The following is a 23,459-nucleotide window of genomic DNA, read 5'->3' on the forward strand; positions in this document are numbered from 1 at the left end:
GGAGGAGACCAGACATGGAGCTACAGAGATGGCTCAGCTGTGGAGAGTATTTGATAGCGTTCAGGAGGACCAGTTCAGTTCCCAGCACCCACAGCAGGCCGTTCACAACCCCTGTGACTACAGCTAAGGAGAATCTGATGCTCTCCCTTCTCCTGGCCTCCTTAGGTACCTGTGCAACATGGCAGGTTTACACACATGTGTGCATGCACATGCACACATCCACACCCACACTCAAACTCTGATTAAAAAAAAAAGCCTGGCATGATGGGGCACACCTGTAATCCCAGCACCAGGGCGGCAGAAACAAAGCCCTGCCAAGTGGCCATCCAGTCCAACCTACTCAAGTGGCAAGTGTCAGGCCAGTGAGAGATTGTCCTAGGAAACCAGGAGGACAACAAGAATGACACCTGTGGTTATCTTCTAGCCTCTACGTGCACCTTTGCACATACATGTACATCCTTTCCTAAACTCCACAGAAGGTCTGAAGCCGTATTCCCAGTATATGTGTATAAGCTGATACAGAGGTAAACTGTACACAATCAAAGCAAAACAGAATCCTGATTGGCATAGATTGACAGCCACGAACAAGAAAAGATCTCGTTTTATTTAGAATTCCATTAATGAGGCTGTAGCATTCAGCACAACACACACCACTGCACACACATAAACACACCCTAAAAAGGTGAGCTCAGGTAAAGACCACTCCCCCAGCCCTGCCAACCTCCTCTGGAGGAATCATGCTAACTCACCATGGGGGCAGAGTCTGATTTTTCTTACAAACCTTTATGCATTAAAAAAGCAATGTGAAGTATTGTACAATCAAAGTGCCTTCTCTAATACAAATTGGTGGCGGAAGGGAGCGGGACATGCCCGCCTGCCACGAGGGTCACACGATGGGTGGTAAGATGTTTGTGCTCTTGGGGGAGGAGGTGCTCTGCTGTTCTGCGGACATCTCTGACCCAGCAACAGTCTCTGACTTTCCAGAAGCTTCTGTTAGGTGAGGCAGCTGGATGGTGTCTGCTGTGTGCTCCACAGAGCTCTGCTGTTTGCCCGAATTCTCAAGGTGCTTCTCAGCTTCGTCCTTCAATTTGTCTGTAGTTTCTTTGGTAGCCTCATCTGCCGAGGGAAGGAAGGGACAAGGAGTAACCCTTCAAATGCTAGCCACTGTGTTTTCACCCTGCCATTAGGCTCCACATCGCCTGGGGGAGATTGAACAGTCGGTGACCAGCATTGTTTTAAGCACTTTGTAATCACTAACCCATTTGATGCTTTCCTAAACCCCACAGAATAAGCACTGCTCCCAGTGTCATGGGTGTTTCAGATGACCAAATTGCCTAAAAGCCACACCCGGGAATGTAGAAGCAGAGTTTAATCCCACCTCGCTTGAGCCTATTGAACTGTCCTTACTAGGATCAGAAGACACCCTCTCCTGGGCTCTGCAGGCACACCGATGCACAAATAGTAAAATCTTTTTTTTTTTTTTTTTTTTTTAAAGAACGTAAAAGGTAAACGGGGTAAGCATAATGGAACTGGCTATCGACAAATGGAAAATCCTAATGGCAAGAGGCCGAGAGGAGGAATCTAGCTAAAACCAAGTCTCCTGAAAGAGGAAACTTAAAAAACAAAACAAAACAATGGTGAGCTCGAGGTGGTGTCAGGGCTGAGTTACCCCGTCCTGCACACACCCCGGGGCTCATTCATCCAAGCTGGCTCCATAGACTGTACCTTTTTTGCCTTTGCTGGCCTGTTGCTCTTCAGCCTTTTCCGTGCTTATCTCAGAGGAAATACTGGCACCAGGCTTCCTTAATATCTGTGGCTTGGGCCGTGGTTTGAATTTCCTCGGCTCGTGAATCCAGGCATGCTTGAGGGCCTGCTCGGGGGTCATGCGCAGAGAAGGCTCCCACCTGGACACCAAGACAACCCAACACATTGGTTACCGCTGACTTCCCCTTTTCTTAGAAAAACACTTTTTAAACCAAATCAAGATGTTTTTCATTTTGGCTGTTCTGTATCTCAAAGACAGCAAAGAACAGAGATGAAGACATAACTGTAAAGTGACTGCACACTAAAAAAAAAAAAAGTTGCATAATGAACCAGGCACTATATCAATACCAAATTGTCTAGGATCCCTAGAAATTCTCTTACAAGAAATCTTGTTCAGGGCTGGGAATGTAGCTTAGTGGTCTAGAGTACCTGTCTAGCATGTGTGGGGCCCTGAGTATCTGTCTCCAGACCACAACAAACAAAGACATGGTACTTTCAAGAGTCTTAGCTAATGGCATTTAGGATTTAGAAAGTTTAGAAGACAGACACAGCAAGATGCAGGACTGGAGAGATGGCTCAGCAGTTAAGAGCACTGGCTGCCCTTCCAGAGATCCTGAATTCAATTCCCAGCAACCACATGGTGGCTCATGACTATTTGTAATAGGATCTAATGCCCTCTTGTGGTGTGTCTGAAGACAGTGACAGTGTACTTACATACATAAAATAGATAAATCATTCTTTTTAAAAAACCCAGCAGGATGCATGCTTTTAGTTCTCAAACTGTGGGACCTGGGCCTCTAAAGGTAAGGGGATAGAAAATGATAGAAAATGCAGTTCATACGGGAGCATGGTGTGATGGCAATGCCTACTTCAGCTCTTGCGCGCTGGAGGCAAGGGAATCAGGAGTTTAAGGCCTCAAGAATGTAGTGAATTTGAGGCTAGCCTGTGCTATATGAAATCCTGTATCCAACAAAACCAAAGCAAAACAAAACAAAAAACCCTAAGGGTTGTAAGTCAAGGAAATTTCTAATACAGTAACAAAGCGCATCTTATAGAACTTCCAACATAAATCATTCTATATCCTAAAGTAAGTTCAGGACCTAGGCACTAGCACAGGTTTCAAGTGTGACCTTTTCTGTCTGTTGATTGTCCTTCCCCATGCTGGATGTCAAACCCAGGGCCTCAAGGAGTCTCAGGAAGCACTCTACCACTTAGTTACACCTTAGGACCTTTTCAATTTTACTTTGCCTAGGCTGAACTCAATGTTGAAATCGTCCTGCTTCTTTCTCCCAAAGACCTGGGTTTATAGACATTTGCCATCTCTCTGCTGAAAACCTCTGATCTTCAAAGGGTTCTCATGTCCCATTTCACTAGTCCAAGGATGGCTCATTTCCCAGTAACTTCCACCCAGGCCTAAAGTCTACCCATTAGCATTATATGGGATAAAACTGACCCTTCTTTTGGGTCCTACTCATTTCAACTACCCGAAATCCCGAAAGTCTCTTTCTCCAGACGAACGAGAAAGGCATGCTCTTTGGGAAACACCAAACCTTGGTGATCTCCACTGTTTGCTGGCAGTATGCTATAGTTCTGTCATCTGGTCACCTTTCATGGTGGGCACTCCCATTTCTTGTCCATCATGCTAGGAAGAGCTTCCAACTACAGGAAGGCAGTATGAATTGTCTAGACTCATCAAAGTCATCAACTACCACACACACACACACACACACACACACACACACTCAGTTATCACATCAACTGCTGTGGAGCTAAGTCTTCCCTCTCCCAAACTTCTGCAGTTAGCCTTTAAGACAGATGCAGGGCTTGATGTGCTGTATCTAACCCTGTGGGCTCTGGCTCCGAAGCCACCTCTAGTCTGTCATTCCAAAGCTGTGCTGCTTAGAGATTTCAGGTTGGGTAACAGGCCCTGTCAACATAACTGCATTGTATGAGTTGAAGGCAGTTGACCCTTTGCAATGCATCCATGAATGAATGAAAACCTGAGTTGCTCCTGAACTGTGTTCTGAATGAATGGGGTTCCAGGTAACCCCTACCCCAAACCCAGTCTCAGTGTTGGTTTCTGTCATTTTTGAGAGAAATTCATTCTGTAGTCTCAGCAAGAGTCTGGGGTGACTTCAGGTGGACGTGACTCCACCTGAAGTCAGCCAAGCAGACTCTTCTGTTAACTGATCACCCTCTGGGCTGCAGCTCGAGTTGTAGAATGTGTGAATTCCACAGTGCTTTGCTGACATCATTCTGTGCCCCCCCCCTTCCAGGAGAGTGAGAGATTATAAAGGCACACTCTTCTGAAAACACTAAACAGTTGTAGGACCAGTGGGACTGAAGGCACCTTAGTAACACCTCGCTTTAGAGCAAAGGAAACAGGCCAAGAGAGAAACAATGGCTCTTTAAAGAGCACATGGCCAGTCTGCTTAGACTCAGCAGACACAGGCTGGCAAAGTCCCTGGAAACAGCAGCCACAGCCATGCTTTCCCAAACACTATAGAACAAAACCAGGCATCATGGCCACTCCATGTTCACGAGGATGTGACTGAAGTACAGAACTTTACTCCTCAGATTCTAAGCATCCATGCCAATTGTAAACAGCTGTGCACAATAGTCTATGACCCCCTTGCCCCTAACTGCCCAGTATGTGGAGGTCTGAACACTAAATTGAGGGACTAAACAAAAGTGTCCTGGTGCCCATGTGTACTGCATAGCTTTGCACACAGTACGTTAAGCCCACTGAAGAGCTGGCTATATAGTTAGTTCATGAAGTATTAGACATTAGGACCTACAATCTGTTGGAAAGCTTGGGATTAAGAAGGTAACAATCTTTACACACACACATGCACACGTACGTGAAATGACTTGAATACTTGAAAGCTCTTCCTGACAGTGAAGACAGTGTCCTGATGGGCTCTTGCACCCACCTCCCAGCCTTGACTCTTACCAGCAAACACACAGGAAAGCATGGTACTTAAAAGTTAAGAGACCCACAAACAAAGACACCCCAACAAACTCACACCAAACACCTTCTGAGAAAGTCCAGGAAGCTGGAATCGTAGGTTTTCACCACCATCGTGAGATCCTTGGAATCTGGGTATCTTTTTCCCCCTCTGTTGTTGTTTATATTTTTGGGAAGACCTTTGGAATCTTCAGAGAAACAGCATTCTGCATTTAGTTCCAGGTATAAATATTCCCCCAATCACTTCCTAGCTGTCCACTCAAACCTGCTGCTTCCTGAAGGCCTCTCTGCAGCTCGTTTGTCCCCCTTCTGATGTGCCTGCCCCATCCCACCCTTCTCCACCCACCCACCTATCCAAACACATCATAGCCTCAGCCAGGCTGAAATAGTTCACAGTGATCACAACTGATGCCAAATACAACTTGTCCTACAAACCTGACTGTTCTGTGGCTCCTCCCCACCACACGCTGTTCAATGGTTTAAATCACTTGCTGCCTCTGACCATTGTTAGGTGATTTTAGAGATGCTAATGATAAAAATAAACTTCAGGTGTCCAAAGTATCCACCTCTAGGTAGAAGGATGTTGTATCTTCGTGGGTTATCTTTGCCCTTGCTCAATTCTCACTAGCCCAGTAAAGTAAAAATGGGGCCATTCATGGAGCAGAACAAAGCAAGACATTTTAGGAAACGAGCTTCCATTTACCGACCACAGAAGCTCACTTAATTCTTTAGGGTCACACCAAATTTTGTCAACAATTGGAGTGTTCTGACTCTAGAAGACCTGGCTAGGGACGGCCTTTCTTTGGCTCTTTCTGCTGAGTAAGACCTTTGCCAAACGTGTGAGGTCCAGATGGTTCTAAAGATGGCCTGAGGATGTTTTGTAAAATCCTTTGAAGGAGAAACCATTCAACTGCACACTGAGATGCTTGCATGATGCTCAGAAGAGCTGGCCACGTTGACTTAACACCTTGTAAAGTGGTTATGGGCAAAATGAGTGTGAGCAAGATGAGTGTGAGCAATGGGAGTATTTACTGTCTGTGTGCTTCACTGTGTTCTCAGAGCTCAGTGGTGTTTGTGTGATGGACATTGTGGAGGCCGAATCATGCTCTTCTGTTATTTCCCCCCTGCCCCTGGTCTCACTGTGTGGCCCTGGCATTTCTGGAATTCAAAGATCACACTGTCCTTGAACTCACTGAGATCCACCTGCCTCTGCCTCCTGAGTGCTGGGATTAAAGGTGTAGATCCCCATGCCCAACTCTGTGCCATTCAGTTTGTAACCAATGTCATTTTCAGAGCCTCCAAAATATCTACTCTGACTAAATTCCTAGAAGAGAGACTCAGAAATGTGTGTATGGGAATTTGTGGACATGGGTATCCTTGTGTTTACACAGTCATGAATGGACCAGAATTGTATGGGCCTGTAAACCCACACCACTCCTGTTTCCTGTTAGAGGTAGCATCTGCACTCGTCTTCTCCCCATGTTGCTTTAAGCAAAACAAAACAAACAAAACAGGAGGATTTAAGCACACATCCCTTTAAGTAACTTAGCGTCATTATGCAATTGTTGTTCTTGTCCATTTTTTTTTTCTCTCCTCTGGTCCAGTTCCTATCTAACCCTTCTCCTCCACCTCCTTTGTGCTACCTGGTATACTTCTTACACTACCCTGAGGCAGTATCTCTTTCTTGGTGAATAGGAGTGTAACCCAAAGTAGCTGGAGCTTGAGAAACCACTGAAAACCCAAACCAGGGAGAAGAGTTGAGAACAGAAGTGAAAAAGTGTTTTCCCACAGTCACCCTGTTCAAAAGAGTCACAAAAAGCTGCTATTGGAAACACAAGACCCATGGGTCATAGAGGAGACTCATAGGAACCAGCATTTTAGTTAATACCCAAATGACCCTAAAGTTGGGCAACTATGGAGTAGATGCTACTCCCGGTAACATCAAGGAGGCCAAGATGTGGGTGTTGCTATGAAAGTCTACTGCAAGACCTAGGCATGACAACAATGGTAGAACATCTACCTTCTCTAGTGTCTTTCGGTGATGATGCTGTGTTCTCCTGTCCTATTCCCCCATTGGACATGTCTCATGACATGTCTTGAGGTTTAGGACATAACTCTTCCCTGGTGTGATGGTCTAGCTAAAGGGAGTACCTTCTGTTCCCCACTATTATTCTATCAAATTCAAAATCCAAAGGCTCAGTCCTCTACGCAGCTAGCGGGAAGAGCAGGTGTCGTCGAAAGCCCAGCTCATGTCAGTTCACCGGGGAACATGTCAGCCAGACCCTGTACTTGTCCTCAAGGTGAGTGCCATGCTCAGGAAACAAGGACACTGCCCTCCCCAAAGGTTGAGTCTTCACTTCTCTAGCCAGGAATACGAGGTGACACTTGAGAGACTGAAAACCTGGAATGTCATGCATGGGACAGGCCAATCATAATGGAGTACTTCTGCTTTCTGGGCCTTCGACTTTCAGTTTCTAGATCCTGGAGAATCCAAGGAAACTGAGGGAGGGGCCAGGAGGTCAGAAGCTTGTTAGTGACTGGTGCAGAGGAAACCAGTGCATGCTGGACTGAAACAGTTTTATCCTAGTGGCTCTCTTTGGGAATAATCTTTACTCCCCTGTTGATGGAGAAGGCTGAGAGTAATGTGTGATGACTTATTTGCCTCATATTTGAGGCCATTCCCAGTCAAGAATCAGAAAGGACTAAGATAATCCAGATTGCATAGCTGGTGCAGGTCTGTCAGCTAGCCTGACCACAGTGGCTGCTTAGCAATGCTCTTTTCTGTGGAGTCTCTGCTCCTTCTTGTCTGCTTTCCTTCCCCCTACTTGGGCAACCCTCAGAGGCTGAGTTTGGAATGAAGTGTGGCGAGCTACAGCAAAGCTCATTAGTCCCAGAAGGTCACTCAGAAGCTTCAGGAAGTCCCTGAAACAGATTACTTCTCTCCCCAAACATAGAAGCTGTAAGAACTGCCTAGAGATAACTTTCTTGCCAGGAAGAAGCAGAGATCAGCTGAGCTACCTAGAAGAGGACCTGACCACTTGGGCTGCCTAAAAGAGACACTCTCCAACATCTTGAGCTGCCTGCATCTTCTGCAGTGAGCTTCAGAGTTGCAGTTTTCACATGCTATCACCTGTGCTTGGCCTTTAGTGATGTGGCTATGTTCAGGTCCTGCTTGCCCTAAAACTAGTGCATACCCCTGTAGGTAAGCCAAGTAAAACACATTGGATCACCAATTGGACTTTGTTGCTATTTATACTTTAGTCTGTCATAAGTTACCTCTCTGGGGTGAATAGATATTTGCTCACACCACCCCAGGAATAATGTCACAACAATAGTACCTGATGATACATGAACCCACACACACATACACCCCACCCTGCACATGTAAACATGCTATTACTACTACTACTAATAATAACAATACCAATGTATTCTCCATTAATGGTGGAGTATAACAGTAGAAATGTCCACTATGCCAGAAGTTTCTGCCCTGATTTTCCTACACAGTACAAGGCAAGAGAGGCCAAGTTGTTTGGGGAGCACCTCTAGAAGAGGCTCTGGTTTTACTCTTTCATGGTTACAGTACTAGCTGGCAGATCTGAGGAACTGGGTCTTCCATGCTCATGGGTATTATACAGTTGAGACCCCTTCCCACTGTGAGACACCATCTGTCACACTAAGGGCACCATTTATCATCTCATCAACTCCTCACTACACTTTATTATAGGACCAGAAGAAAGAAAGATCTGTCTGCCAGTCTGCTTGCCTGTTTGTCTGCCTAGGGTATGGTAGGTGTCTTCAAGGCCAGTGACACATCACTGAACCCAACTGGACAAAGAGGATAAGACCGTGGGACTTACCAAAGAATACCTGTCTCCTGGAGGCTGTCTGGGTGAAGTGGGCAGGTGGCAGGCCCAGCACCTTCAACAAGTACAGTGTGGCTGTGTCACTATTGCGGAGTCACAAGTTCAAAACCTGTCAAGATCTAGGTGCGACTTTAGCCAGATTTTGTCTTTCACTTATAAGGACCAAGAGATTTAATTAACAGCATTAAGTGGCAGGTCAGGCCCAGAGACTAGGTTTTATAAATCCTATTCCAGGCTACCTCGGTATCCTAAGAATGAACACTGGCCATGCTAAACAGGTAAGACACTGTGGAAGTGTCCAGACCCGTGTCTGCCCATGCGGACCACAGAGAATGAGGAGTGGCTTCTCCCAGCATGGAGCCACTGGGTTGGGGTGGGGGGTTGTGGGGGGGAAGAGATCAGCATCAGATCCTTAGAAGACAAAAGAACTTTCTTGGAGAGAAGAATTAGCCCTGACTGGTCACTGTTTTCTCTGAAACTGAACAGTGTATAAGACAAAGCCAGCTCTCCCTCAGCCCTGGTTGGCAGACATAGGCTTGGCACAGTCCTGCCTTCCAGTTCTGCCACCCTTCAGAGTTTCTAGTAGGGGGCACAGCGCACACCCCCCAGTCTCCCAGGTGCTAGAATTGGGCATGGTTCAGGGGCACTTCAGACTTAGCAACATTTCCAGCAGTCCACAGCAAACAATGTTACGGTATGCCATAAAGATATACCCAAGGCTGGACCCCTGGTTTGCAAACACCAAGACTTGTGTTAACTCCACCATAACTTCCATTTCCAGCTATTTTGCCTATTTGCCTTTTCAAGGAGACAGAAGAACAAAGCAAAGGGTGCAGTTGTTTAAAAAGAACACAGCCCCTTGAGTTTCGGGTAGATTTGGAGAGTAACAGATCACACTGGCTTCAGTATCATCATCATCATGATGTCTGTGCATTTGAAGGCCTATCATTACAATTTTATTTTAAAATGTCAATATTTATAGTGAGAGGAAGAGCATCATGGGTAACTTTTAGTCATGATGAAAAAGTTAGCTCTCCGCTCAGCAAAATACAAGAGGAACAACGTTTCAAAACTACTTTCAGAAGTGGAGGCATGTACATGGCACTGCCCTTGCTGGGTCTAATGAACCCCAGAGCCTGAGGATGGATGTTATCCCAGGAAGTCAGCCATGCTAGTGGCCAATTCTCCCCCCTCACCTCCATGATGCAAGCCAGCTGCTCCACCTCGTTCTCCCCAGGGAACAGTGGGTATCCGGTGTACAGCTCCGCCATGATGCAGCCCAGGCTCCACATGTCAATGGCCATGTTATAGGGGTGTCCCAGAATCACCTCTGGGGATCGGTAGAAACGACTTTGGATGTACGTATACACTGTGGGGGAAGGGGAGAGAAAGCAGATGCCTCTATGGTAACTAATGCAGAGCTCCACCCTCATAAAGGCCCCTCCCTCTCTGTGGGCTTCTCAGGAAGAAGTGTGGGTCCCATTGCGTCATCTACCCATAGACTAGTCCTTCCAGCTGCTGATAGTTATCGCCATTCTATGGATAAGGAACTCCAGAGGAGTAAATTCCAAGGAAATACATTTAATTCGCCTGTTTTAAGAATAAAACAAAGCCAGGCGTGGTGGCGCACGCCTTTAATCCCAGCACTCGGGAGGCAGAGGCAGGTGGATTTCTGAGTTCGAGGCCAGCCTGGTCTACAAAGTGAGTTCCAGGACAGCCAGGGCTATAGAGAAACCCTGTCTCGAAAAACCAAAAAAAAAAAAAAAAAAAAAAAAAAAAAAAAAAAAGAATAAAACAAAATAATAAAAAGAAAGAAGAAAACAACAACCCTACCCCACCCCCAAGGGAGGGTGTATTTAATTTTAAATACCTGTTTTAAAATTATAACAGGAATTTAACTGGGTGGTGGTACACACCTGTGAGTCCAGCATCTGAGAGGTAGAGGTAGGAGGAGCAGGAGGATTGCTGGTTCCAGGCAATCCAGCCTGAGATACATGGCCAGATGTGCTCTCACTTTTGTGAGACAATACTGGGGGTTTGGGTTCTTTTTATTTCCCCCAGACTAATGAATGACATATAACTAGGACATATTCTCTAATTCAGACTTGTAAAAGGCAAAGGGGCAGATAACCAATCAAATTAAGTTCAGTGAAAGTTGATATGAATATGCTCTAGGGTTTCTTTCTAGGTTCCAGCTGGAAAAAACAAAGGGCAAGGTCCAGCGAATGAATCAAAGGCGGTGAAACCTAAACTGTAGAGTGGTTGTTTTCTAAATTGCAAGCTCCTGAGCTGCGTGTAAGGTGAGCACCTGGGAACTATAACGTTCCAGAGCCCTGGAGTGATGGATTCTGAACAATCTAGTTTAAGTCTTGTCAGTTTGGGGACCCAGTGTTCAAGGGTCATTCCATAGCTTCTGCCTATGAGAAGTTCAGAGCGTTCACATGCTCTTTGGATACAACCCTTTCCTTTTTCCGATGACATCTCAGAGATGTGAAGCACCCCTAGCTCAAAAGCCATCAGTTGTGATGGCTGAGTCGAGGCTAACGACCCAGGTAGCCTGGTGTGCAAAGAGATAGAACTTAAAATAGCAGAACTCAGACAGGGAGGCCGGGGTCCTACCTTTCTGGTGTTCATAACAGCTTGACCCAAAGTCAATAACTTTAACAGTGACTTGGCCCCTCTGGTATAGCACAATATTTTCCTGGAAAGAAGAAGTATGTTGATTTAAGTTTTTATTAAAGTGTATTTAAGTTAATGTTGCCTGGGCTTTCTCCCCAGAGAAACATTTTTTTTAACCTCTTTGTCACTCCTGGATATGGATGGCCCTGTTCAAATATAACCACCTCAAAAGTCTTCTTACCATAGTTTCTCCACAACTCATTGTCCTTCCTCTCTTGGGACTTCCCATTGACTTGTGGTCTTTATCTGATTTTGACCCAGTATTTACTGGTTTGCATTTCTTCATTTGCATATATTGTGTCTCTTCCCCCATTGGTTGTGTAAAAAAAAAAAAAAACTCCTGATGATTATGGGTTTATTTACATGCTCCTTAGTAACCTGGTCCTATGCTTGGCTTGCATGAGGTCTTACATGCTGTTGGCTGAATATATGTAATGTTTATAAGAATCGCTATTGCACCGGGCGGTGGTGGTGCACGCCTTTAATCCCAGCACTTGGGAAGCAGAGGCAGGCGGATTTCTGAGTTCGAGGCCAGCCTGGTCTACAAAGTGAGTTCCAGGACAGCCAGGGCAACACAGAGAAACCCTGTCTCGAAAAACAAACAAAAAAACCCCAACAACAACAAAAAAGAAACGCTATTGCTGGGTGGGTGGGGGAACACCCTCATAGAAGCAGGGGGAGGAAGGATAGCATGGGGGGTTTCGAGGGGGGTGGGGGGGACAGACCGGGAGAGGGGATAACATTTGAAATGTAGATAAAGAAAATATCCAATAAAAAAAGAAATGCTACTGCTAATACTCTCTTATGATAGTAAGAGAACAGGTAAATAGATAACAGAGATAAAGCTAGGTAGACAGACAGACAGACAGACAGATTGAGTTTGAGGGTGCCAGATGTTAAGTCATGGTCAAGGCAGAGCTCTGGGCTCTTGTCTCAGTGTGACCCTGTGCTGGCAAAGGCTAAAAGAACAATGTCCTAACTGTGTCTCGAGGGCCTCCTTTCAGAAGGTTGCTTATGGTGCTCTTAACAAAGGCCCAGCAAAGACAAAGGCACAGCAAAGCCAACCTGAAGCCTCTAGCACCTCAAACGAAGTTCTTTTCAGAATTGCTGTTTACCCAGGGAAGATAGGCAACCGAAACCTTAAAAGAACAAGAATTTCTTCTGTTTCCAGCCCAGTGGAGAGACTCCATCACTGAATGTGGCTGGCCATAGGCTATGCCTTGGCTCTCACATACCCCCACTAACTGGTGTGCTGCAAGCTTAGTTGCTGGCCTGCATCTAGGGGAGGCAGAGGGAACTTTAGGAGGTGGGGTCTAATTGGAGAAGGTGGAAATCTGTTATCTGATAATTTGGCTGGGGGAAACCTTGTGAATTCAGTCCCCTAAATCTAATTAGATCATGGTGGGCAAGGTGGGTGGGGGGGTGAGCTGGCAGTGAAGGGAAATTTTGTGAACTAGCACTTTCCTCAATTCTCATCCTTCCTGGCCACCAAGAAATGAATAGGTTCACTCTCCAGGAGTCCTCTGTCCTGGTATTCTGCTTTGCCAGAGTTCCAAAAGCGATGGTGCCAACCAACCTTGGGTTGAAGCCATCAGCCAGAATAGACCTTTCCTCCTCCTTAGAAGCTGATTTGCATAAGTATTTTGTCACAGCAATGGAAGACTGACAGACACAGCCACCCCCTCTCCACTCTTACTGGAATTGTTCTCTTAGAAAGGAGCAAAGCTATGAGAACTCAGGACTTGTGTACCATAAACGTTAAAGGCACAAGAGCAATACCCTGCCTTTTAATACATGGTCACGAAACACCTCTCTGGTCTGTTTAACACGTGACTCATGTCTCAAAGAAATCTGTTATCTGATAATTTGGCTGGGGGAAACCTTGTGAATTCAGTCCCCTAAATCTAAAGACCATAGATAGGTATTATGGGACCTTTTGGAGCTGGAAAATTGAGGACTTGAACCTCAGGGTGGTGAATAAATCAATCTAGTTCCTTATTTATTTATTTATTTATTTATTTATTTATTTATTTATTTATTTTTAATGAGGCTCCAGTTATGGCAGCATCTATCTTGAAAAATCTTTGATCACAAAAACATAATCCCAGAACTTAAGAGTTTCCAAGAAGAAATTAGCCACATTTGGGGATGAAGAAGGGAGAGTGAGACCAAAGAGGAATGGTCACCCATCTGTGCGTTAGGCTGGGTTTTGAAGCAGCTCTTTATACTTTGTTCCAAGCTGCTGCTTTGAATTGACAACCATCACTCATTCCGCAATCATCTGCTGCTTTCTATTTCTGGTATCAGGTTCTGTGTTATGTCCTGGGGACATAATGAGGAGAAATGGTCCCTGTTCTGGGGAAGAAATTGTAGTCTAGTGGGTGGCAGAGATCTAAGGAACAATTTATAGCCAGGCACAGTGGTGCATGCTGGTAGTTCCAGCAATTGAGCAAGTAGAAACAAGAGGATCAGGAGTTCAAGGCCAGCCTCAGCTAGGTGTGGTGCTTGAGGACAGCATGAGTTATATGAAACCTTGGCTCAAAAACAAAACAAAACAACAAAACAAACCAAAAAAAACCCAAAGAAGCAATTACTAAATAAGACAACCAGTGTATCTGTAGAGCTATGTATATAATGCCAGCCAGGCTGAGAATTGAATGGAGACCATCTGGTTGTTTGTGTGCCACACCTAGGAGTCCATCATATTTTGAATTTGCAAATCTGCATATTTTGAATATGTAAATTTGCATATTTGAATATGCAAAGTGTGATTTCCTTTGAGATGAGCTTACCTTTGCACATCATGATGGGTCTTTCCAGCATGACTGTGCATGACTTACTCCGATAAGATTTTACTGGCGTTGTGGAGGCACAGTTAGAAAGCCAGCTCTAGTTCTTTCATTAGTTATACAGCAATAACTATTGGGGGAAAGGGAATCTAAGGCAGGGTGCCCTGTATCCCAGGCTGGTCTTGAACTCTCTTGTGTAGCTGAGGCTGATTTTTGAACTCCTCATCTACCACCACCCCTAACTAACAAGAATACTGTTAAGGGCTGCCATGACTGATGATTGAAAGTAACAACTGAGTAAATCTAGACTCCCAGGGTATCTTGTAAGTGTGCCTGGATGCTCAAGACACCAGACATACCACCACTTCTGAAGGAAAGCTCTCAAGCCTTCCTATTCCTAGATACCTCAATATGTCACCTCGGTCCTCACTGCATCTCCACCTATAAATGAACAGTGCCAGGCATCCACCCCTGGAAAACAATGGTGGCAGCCAGCTGCGCTAGGTGGGCAGTTTGTACTCACCGGCTTGAGGTCACAGTGGATGATTTTCTCTACATAAAGCATGTGTAAGCATTTCAAAATGGAAAAGGTGAAGCGCCGAACTATGGACAGATTGAAGCCATGAAAGCTGTTGTTCTTCATCAACTCATACAGGTTGATTCTGGAACAAAGAGGGAAAGAAAGAGTGATGTAGATGGTTGTCGAAACATCAGACTCAGCTTGGACACATGGATAACTCAGGTTGATTGGTTTCCTTCTAATATCAAACAAATTGCAAGCCAGGAGGCAAAGCCACACACACCGCCATAGTTTCTCAAGCTCTTGGATGTGACCCAGGGAACCCTCAACAAAGTAACCACTCCTATAGGCTTTGACAAGTACTTCAGAGTCATGGCAGGTATGAAAAATGAGGACAGTCCAACTGAAGCTCAGGTAAGCCAGGGAGCCCGCACTCTCCCAAAGGTAAATATGGCTACTTGGTCCCTTCACTGTGCTCTTAAAAGGATGGAAGCTGCCCCTCCCCATACCATCCTCTTGGTTCTCTATAGGAGCAGAAGTCTGCAACATTCCATAATGCCATGCTGCATTGTATGAAGTCTGCGACATAATTACAAGTCTCGAAAATGGATGCTAAGCATTTTAAAAAGAAACACATGTTTGTGAGCTGATGGCTTTTGTTTTCTGTGCAGCCTTCAAGATGGGGACAGAAAGGAAAGAACACGTATCAATACCTGGCCACTTCCTTCCCCTCTTTCATTTCAGAGGGTATCTATCTGTGACATTTTGGAAACCATTCATTCTTGGTAGTACAGTACAGAGAGGAAAGCCGAGTCTAGACACCATGGCCTTTGGCCCTCAGCCACTTCCCCAACTTAGCTGGGCTTCTCAAAGCTCTTTTGAGTACAGTGACATCTTTCCCAGGTACTGTGATAATTGGGTAAGAGAGGAAGTTTGTCCTATCTATCTTACCACAGAAAAGATAATTCATGTGTGCACACTGGAGAGTAAACTACATTTTACACATTGAAACAGTGGACAGCATGTTCACTTGCCTGGTGAATGGAGCAGGTTTCCTAACAGTGTAAAGAAAACATCAAGCTACTAATTCAATAACCCAGGAACACATGACCACAGAGGGCTCTATTGATTATACTCAGACATTTGCTGCCAATCTACATAAATCAGGTTCCTGTTTTCTTACATTAAAAAAAAAATCTGTTCTTGCCTTTACTCAAAAATCAAAGTCCTTAGAACATTCTAGGCAGCCTGTGGTTCTGTGTTCAAACCTCTGCTCTGCAAGACTAGAAAACCAGGACATGGGGACACAAGAGCAAAGCAATGTCCTTTTCAGTATGTCTCCATTTCGATCATGAGGGCAATGGCTACGCTATGTCACCTACTCCAATACTCAACATCTGGAAAGCCCAACAGATGCATTTAAGCAACCAGGCTTTTCTGAGGCATGGGGTAAGATGTCACCTTTCGGTCTCATCCTCCTTTCTATCTGAGTGGCTACTATGCCCACTTCAGTCATTAAGTACCACAGCCCGAAAAGCCTTGCATTCTGACCTCAGGGTTTCTCTTCTGTCACTTATGCAACCACTTATAATATAACAAAGAAGCATCTGACCCCAGGAGCTCAAAGGTGATACAGAGGTGATTCCGGAAGTAGAAGAAATCCTTCATGTGGACCACATTGTGGTTGTTGTCTTTGTCCTTCCTTCTGAGGGCTTCCAGGATCTTCAGCTCCACCAGAGCCTGATGGTGAAATCTGAGGTGATTGGGGAGTGACCAAGGTGGTGGGCAATGAGGACAGAAATCACACAAAATGCACATCATGTCACAATGTTGCAGACAGTCCTGAATCCCACCCCAGGGTCCCAAGAATATCTAGGATGTCAGGAGTGCATCCTAAACTCCATTATTGCTTCTTCTTACCCCTTGTGATATCAGACAGGCAGAGAGAAAAACAAGCAAAGCCAAAGAGATTTGAGAAGAGCAGTGGCAGAGAGCTGGCTTCTGGAGAGAGCTGGAGCCACACAGTCCAATTCCCAGGCCCTATGTTGCCTATCAAGTCACACCTCTTTTTGTTCCTGATGATTTTCAGGGCCACCAACTCATTGTTTTTGTGATCCAAGCACTTGGCCACCTGTCCAAAGGACCCTTTCCCGATCATCTCCAGAACCTCATATCGGTAGGCAATGTGGTCATGCAGGACCTGCAGAAGTCAGGCCAGCAGTGAGGGACAGAATGGTGAGCTCTTGGATTCACCCTACCCCAGGGCCCCTAAATCCCACTACCCAGATCCTGGCCCACTCTTGGGAGGACAGTGGTTCTGAACTCCTGCTCTCAACTTACCACCTCATAAATAGTTAGGCTGTTTGGATCCCAGACCACACATATGGTACCAGGAAGTGTCCCACAAGGCTGAATCCCTGTCTCATAGTGTAAGGAGCATGGAGTGTTCTTTGAGGGACACTTGTGTTTCTGTATGATTAGGACCTACAGCAGAAATAGGATTAGCTCCACTCTGACCCTTGCTATAACCTTAAGTATAGATGAGGAAGTTTGCTGTCTGCTTTGCCATTTCTTGACTAGACATCTCCTCCTCCATTTATATAGATTTAATTCTGACCTGAGAAAGTAAAATTTGGGCCTTTTTTGGCTAAGAAGAAAAAGTATCTTCACAAAGACAGAATCATCCTTCAAGTCTCTATAGGAAAGCAGAAAGCAGGCATTCAGTCAAAGCCAGATGAAGTTGTTGGTTGAAGACTTCAGCTCAAGGGCTTCAGACAAGCCACTTGCTCACTCTGAGATAAAGTGCCCTAATCTATAAAGGCACTGGATGCAGACTAGATGGTGTCTGAGGTCCTCCAGCTGTGTGAATCTCTCATTTCTAGTGTGGAACTTATGAGTCTGGGAGGGCAGAGGATGCATGTTGCCATGGATTTCATGATGTGCTTTGTGAATGCATACACGGTGGTGGTTCTAGTCATACAGGAGGAATCAGCACCATGAATTTAAATATGTACAATTTCATCAACATGGGAAGAGGTTCATTTTCTGGTAAAGATCTTCGATGAAACACATGCTCATATAAATGTGTGTATGTATTATCTTGACTTTCTTATCTGCTCCATGCCAGTGGTTTGTTTGATTCATGATTGCTTCCATGTCCACTGTGACATTAATTGTAGTTACCTGAGTAACCATAGTACACTTGTGGGTGACCAACTGTTCTCCATATATTTGCCGAGTCTAGAAGATTTCCAAGCTTGTGACAGAGGAGCAATAATTAGGTATATAAGTACCAAATGTTGGCAGAATAAATGTAAGACTGTAGCTGTGGAGCTTATTTGGGTATTTGATTGTGTGCATGTGTGTGTGTGTGTGTGTGTGTGTGTGTAAATGAAATAAAGAAACAGGTTGGAGCCTATAGAGAGCACCCATTAATAACCCCATCCCTACTACCACATCAAAAAAAAATTTTTTTTCTAAGACTTGACTGAGATCCAGTGCATTCTATAAGATCGTGGCTAATTCCCTCACAGGGAGCTTGAAAGATTAGGGAAGAAGTGGGTGATGGTGTCTGGGGAAAGTTGTATCCATGATTTGTAAGCAAGGACCCATTAATCCCTGGACCTTTGTGTCTATGCAGATTACTTCAGGGCTGGGGTGTGGAATGAGGACCCATGCTTTTATCAAACTTCCAACAGAAGTCATAAAATGCTCGAGAACCTGATCTCTCATGGAGCCTGTACCGGAAACTCCATGACTGTTCCTCTGAGTGTGCTCTGGCTGATGGCTTGAGTACCATGTATAATTGTAAAATCCCTTATCCATCATACCTCGCTGGGTAACAACCTTACTTTAACAAGATCCCCAGTTGGTTTGTGTACACAGCTTGAGAAGCAGGGCTTACACGCCACTAAGAAAATGTACTGCTTCTGAGAAGCCATCAAAGACTATCTTCTAAAACCAAGTTACAATGAGAAGTTAGATAGCCACAGCATGGCAGATGAAGTATCACTTTAATACATTATCAAAAGTAGGGACCACTGCTCTGATTCTATGTTCAGGCTGGGAGAAGCCTTCGCCCCTTGGACTGCAGAGGAGCAATAGAGAGATAGAAGAGGAACTGTTGGGTTTAGTATTTGGAAAACAAAATGAAGTTACGTATTTTGCACCTGAGACCACAATGTTTTGTTTTGTTTCTGATGTAAAAATGACTGATACTATAAAATAGGAAGAGAGTCCACAGATGGGGTTTGTATGAGAGAGAGAATGAGAAAGAAAACACTAGAGTGACATCTTACTCCTTTCTTAGTGGGGTCCCCACTACCACATCAAATGGTGGGGTTATTGTGAGGAGCCTGTGGTAGTTCACACCGCATACAAATATAAACCTGTTGCCCCAGCATTCAAATAATAGAAGGTGTGTACAATGAACCACATATTTTCCTCTGTGTGTGTGTTTTAAATATGGCATCTCTTTTAGGACCCATTAGAATTCTTTGGGAAACCTATCCCACCGTGCATCAGTACAAAGTACTGCAAAATATCCCCTTTCTGCTTTCCTCCTGGTACAATCTTTCCCACCTCCAACTGCCCCCCACCCCCATTCCCGTGGCGTTCCCGTAACCCCGTCCCCACGGCATTCCCATAACCCAGCACCTTCATATAGGAACCGTGCTCATCATCAAAGCTTGTCTTGCTGAACTTCTCTGGAACCACGTTGAGCTTCTTGGCTTCAAGGCCCAGGAACCACAGCTCTGAGTAGCCCAGGATTTCGCTTTGCTCATAAGGGGACAGCTGATTCTTAAAGAACTTTAGGGCCTCTGTAGTGAGAATCATCACCAGCTCAGTTCAGTTGCAGGGGTATTTGCCCCCCCCCCCCCAACCCGCAAAGATTCCTTCCAGTTCATGGGACATCTGCCCAGCAAGGACCACCCACCGGATGGCTCACCCATAGAAACGTTAACAAGGATAAATGCCAAGAAAGCTTTAGCAACCAAAGACTATGAGCTGCCACAGCTTGGGTCACACTGAAACAGCAGACTGGTTAAGGTGTTATTTGTCCGTGCTACACACAGAGAGGATTTGATAGTGATGTTTCCTGGAGCCAGACTAGTAGTACAAACACGACTGATATAGCACTGTCCTGGCAGGTTTTCCCACTCAAATCTGTGCTGAGTCAGCCTGCCAGCAGCTCAAGGCACAGGGAAGAACCTGTCTGTGCTAGATGGTCAGGTCACAGCAGGTGTGTGTGTGTGTGTGTGTGTGTGTGTGTGTGTGTGTGTGTGTGTATTAGGGAAGGGATATTATTGTCTTAGTTAGGGTTTCTATTCCTGCACAAACATCATGACCAAGAAGCAGTTGGGGAGGAAAGGGTTTTTTCAGCTTACACTTCCATACTGCTGTTCACCAAGGAAGTCAGGACTGGAACTCAAGCAGGTCAGGAAGCAGGAGCTGATGCAGAGGCCATGGAGGGATGTTTCTTACTGTCTTGCTTGCTCTGGCTTACTCAGCCTGCTCTCTTATAGAACCAAGACTACCAGCCCAGAGATGGTCCCACCCACAAGGGGCCTTTCCCCCTTGATCACTAATTGAGAAAATACCCCATAGCTGGATCTCATGGAGGCATTTCCCCAAATGAAGCTCCTTTCTCTATGATAACACTAGCCTGTGTCAAGTTGACACATACAACCAGCCAGTACAATTGTGGATGATAGTCAACTTTAATAATTTGCAGAAAAAATGTTATATGGTTATGTGTATTTTGTTTGCATATATGTCTGTGTACCACATGTGTGCCTGGGGCCTGAAGAGGTCAGAAGAGGGCATCAGATCCCCTGGAACTGGAGTAAAGGAAGGTTGTAAACTGCTATGTCAGTGGGTGCTGGGAATCAAACCTGGGTCCTCTGGGAGATCAGCCAGGCATATAATCTCAGAGCAGTCTGTCAGTGATGTCACCTTTAATATATGGGGCTTTCTCGGGAGAGAAGGTTGGGGAGGAGCACCCAGTTGTTCTGCAAACAGTTTGCTGAAGACTTACAGAAGGAAGTACTGGGAGGGGAAAATGTGGCACGTGAGAACCTCTGCCTTCCTACATGTAACACAAGGCAGTCAGTCACCTAGAGGCTCAGTCAGGATGTTCTCCACCCAGAGGCAGAACCAGGGCTTGAGGTGTTCTCTTGCTTTGAGTCTTAAGAGGGAAGGAAGCCACAAGTCTCTGCACCTTGGGAGGAGTCTGGCTTCTGCTCTTGCTGGCTCCACCAGGCATAATTGCAGAAGCTATAGCTGGCAGGCATCATAGGACAGCATCCCCTCCTTACTCAGAGCACTTCCTGGAAGCAGTCTACTAGCAGGCTTCATATGACGATATAGAACTCTCAGCTCTGCCTGCACCATGCCTGCCTGGATGCTGCCATTTTCCTGCCTTGATGATACTGGACTAAACCTCTGAACCAGTATGCCATCCCCAATTAAATGATGTCCTTATAGCTGGGCGTGGTGGCACATGCCTTTAATCCCAACATTTGGGAGGCAGAGGTAGGTGGATTTCTGAGTTCGAGGCCAGCCTGGTCTATAGAGTGAGTTCCAGGACAGCCAGGGCTACACAGAGAAACCCTGTCTCGAAAAAAAAACAACAACAAACAAAAAACAAACAAACAAAAAACAAACAAACAAAAACCTTGGTCATGGTGTCTTTCACAGCAATAAAGCCCTAACTAAGACAGACAGCCTCCTTCCCTAAAGCCATCTAGAGTCCTCTACCTGGCCCTGACTGAGGAAGAGGAAGCTTCAAACCCCCTGACTGTGACAGTTCAGTGATTCCACCCTTAATTCTAACTCTCCCTCCCCAACCCCCACTCCAGTCCATACAACATAGTGAGACAGTGCCCTCTGTCTACACTGACGCAGCTGACCTTGACCCTGTGCAGTTCCATGGGGAACAATGAACCACAGTAGAGCTAGTGCTCACTTGCTCTTAGCCTAGTGCTTAGCCAGACCAGTGAGAGGCCACGGCATTATTACCTTCATTCATTTCTGTTCTTTGTTGTAATTGATGACTCCAGCTCAGCTCTCAACGGTTTGGCCATCTATAACCCACCACCCCACCACTACCACTCTACTTTGCTACTGCTCCCAAATCTTACCTGCTACTGTAAGAGGGACTTTGTGCTTCTTTTGTAGTTCTGGGTGTGGCTTGGTGTCTTGGGCTTTGGTGTTAATGTTGAAAGGTATTTCTGAAGTCTTGAGTTCAGAGGATAGCACTTGATTATGAATTTGATTTTCCTGTCCAGGGAAATAAGTTATAATAAAGGATTGATTCTCTTGGGGGTCATAGGTCATCGAGTTGACCCAGTAGACCCACCTCTAGGCAGGATCTTATCCTACCACTCCTGGGAGAAAATAGCTATGAGTTAAGAGATAGTAAGATGCTCACCCTTTCACTCAGAGAAAGTATCCAACTCTCATCTGATGCTCTGGAAGACAGGCCTACTGCATTGCGTGCAGTTGACAACCTAGTGGCATTGCCTCCACAAAGAGAGATGCAACAGTTTTTTACTGCTACTCCTGAGGAGGCCATAAGGTGGTTCTTTTTCCTTGTCAGCTTGACTGGGTTTACAGTAACCACGGAAACACGTCTCTTGATTTGTCTATGAGAGGTTCCCAGAACTGAAGAATGAAAAGCCACCTTGAATGTGGGAAACACCATTAATGGTGGATTCGGGGTTGTCCCGGACTGAACAGAAAGAGAGACTGAGCTGACAAGCAGCGTTTGTCTCTCTCCTTCTTGCCCAAAGACACACTGTGAGCAGCTGCCCCATGCTCTTTCCACCATGGCCTTCCCGACCATGAAGACCTTCACTGTGTGAAACTGTGAGTCCAACATAAGCCCCCCTCCTTCCTGTCACACATTTTGCCACAACGATGAGAAATCAACAAATGCAGGCCAATTCCAAATAAGCTAAAGAACTTACTAGCTCCCGGAAGCTTCAGCTGTGAGCCTAGCATCCGTTCAGTTTGGTACTAGCTCAGTATCTCATTTGGGCTTTCCACAGGAAAGGTAGTACAGGGGGCTGGTGAGATGGCTCAGCGGATAGGAGCACTTGACCGCTCTTCCGAAGATCCTGAGTTCAAATCCCAGCAACCACATGGTGGCTCACAACCACCCATAATGAGATCTGATGCCCTCTTCTGGCACATCTGAAGAGAGCTGCAGTGTACTTATGTATAATAATAAATAAATCTTAAAAAAGAAAAAAAAAAAAAGGAAAGGTAGTACAGGAGCTGGAGAAGAAGCTTGGAGTACAGACCGCTCTTGCTCTCACAGAGGACCTGTCATTGCCAGCACCCACACCAGGTGACTCACATCTGCCTGGGACCCCAGCTACAGGGGCTCTGACATGCCAGTCTATATTCTGAGAACACCTATGGCTCATTGACACATACCTACACACATTGTCCATAATTGCAGTATTTTTTTTTTTTTTAGGAGAGAATATTGGAAGAAAATCTTTTGACTGGCTCTACCATTTATACAGTGTAGACTTCATTTTTTTCCCCTTTCTTTGATGAATGCTCATGATGCCACTAAGAACCCATTTTATAGGGAAAAGAAAGCCAAGGCATAGCCGGGCGTCGTGGTGCACGCCTTTAATCCCAGCACTCAGGAGGCAGAGGCAGGCAGATTTCTGAGTTCGAGGCCAGCCTGGTCTACAAAGTGAGTTCCAGGCCAGCCAGGGCTATAACAGAGAAACCCTGTCTCAAAAAACAAAACAACAACAAAAAAGAAAGCCGAGGCATATTCGTTCAAGTGTTTACTCTTTGTAAGGCATGAGAAGAGAGCTAGAACTCAACCTCCAGAGAGCTGGTACTACAGT

General features: G+C 45.5%; 1 protein-coding gene across 7 annotated transcripts in view; it reads right to left on the reverse strand.

Moving 5' to 3' along the window:
• Nucleotides 1-585: 585 nt before the first annotated feature.
• Dyrk4 (dual-specificity tyrosine-(Y)-phosphorylation regulated kinase 4) overlaps nucleotides 586-23,459 on the reverse strand; it is a 46,064-nt gene continuing 23,190 nt past the window's right edge. For 5 of the 7 annotated variants that reach the window (XM_011241104.2, XM_011241105.2, XM_006505255.2 and 2 more), the window contains 11 exons: nucleotides 21,729-21,867; nucleotides 19,243-19,406; nucleotides 16,650-16,786; nucleotides 16,199-16,339; nucleotides 14,590-14,728; nucleotides 11,218-11,299; nucleotides 9,795-9,967; nucleotides 8,593-8,653; nucleotides 4,791-4,920; nucleotides 1,726-1,904; nucleotides 586-1,116 (listed from right to left, as the gene is read on the reverse strand). In XM_011241104.2, coding sequence (XP_011239406.1) covers nucleotides 887-1,116; nucleotides 1,726-1,904; nucleotides 4,791-4,920; nucleotides 8,593-8,653; nucleotides 9,795-9,967; nucleotides 11,218-11,299; nucleotides 14,590-14,728; nucleotides 16,199-16,339; nucleotides 16,650-16,786; nucleotides 19,243-19,406; nucleotides 21,729-21,867 — 1,575 coding nt within the window. In that variant the 3' untranslated portion in view covers nucleotides 586-886. Of the gene's footprint in view, nucleotides 1,117-1,725; nucleotides 1,905-4,790; nucleotides 4,921-8,592; nucleotides 8,682-9,794; nucleotides 9,968-11,217; nucleotides 11,300-14,589; nucleotides 14,729-16,198; nucleotides 16,340-16,649; nucleotides 16,787-19,242; nucleotides 19,407-21,728; nucleotides 21,868-23,459 lie in introns of those variants that run through there. The other 2 variants (NM_207210.2, XM_011241107.2) reach the window with 2 other exon arrangements.

This window comes from Mus musculus, chromosome 6, assembly GCF_000001635.26.
Source record: "Mus musculus strain C57BL/6J chromosome 6, GRCm38.p6 C57BL/6J".
Classification (NCBI taxonomy): Eukaryota; Metazoa; Chordata; class Mammalia; order Rodentia; family Muridae; genus Mus; species Mus musculus.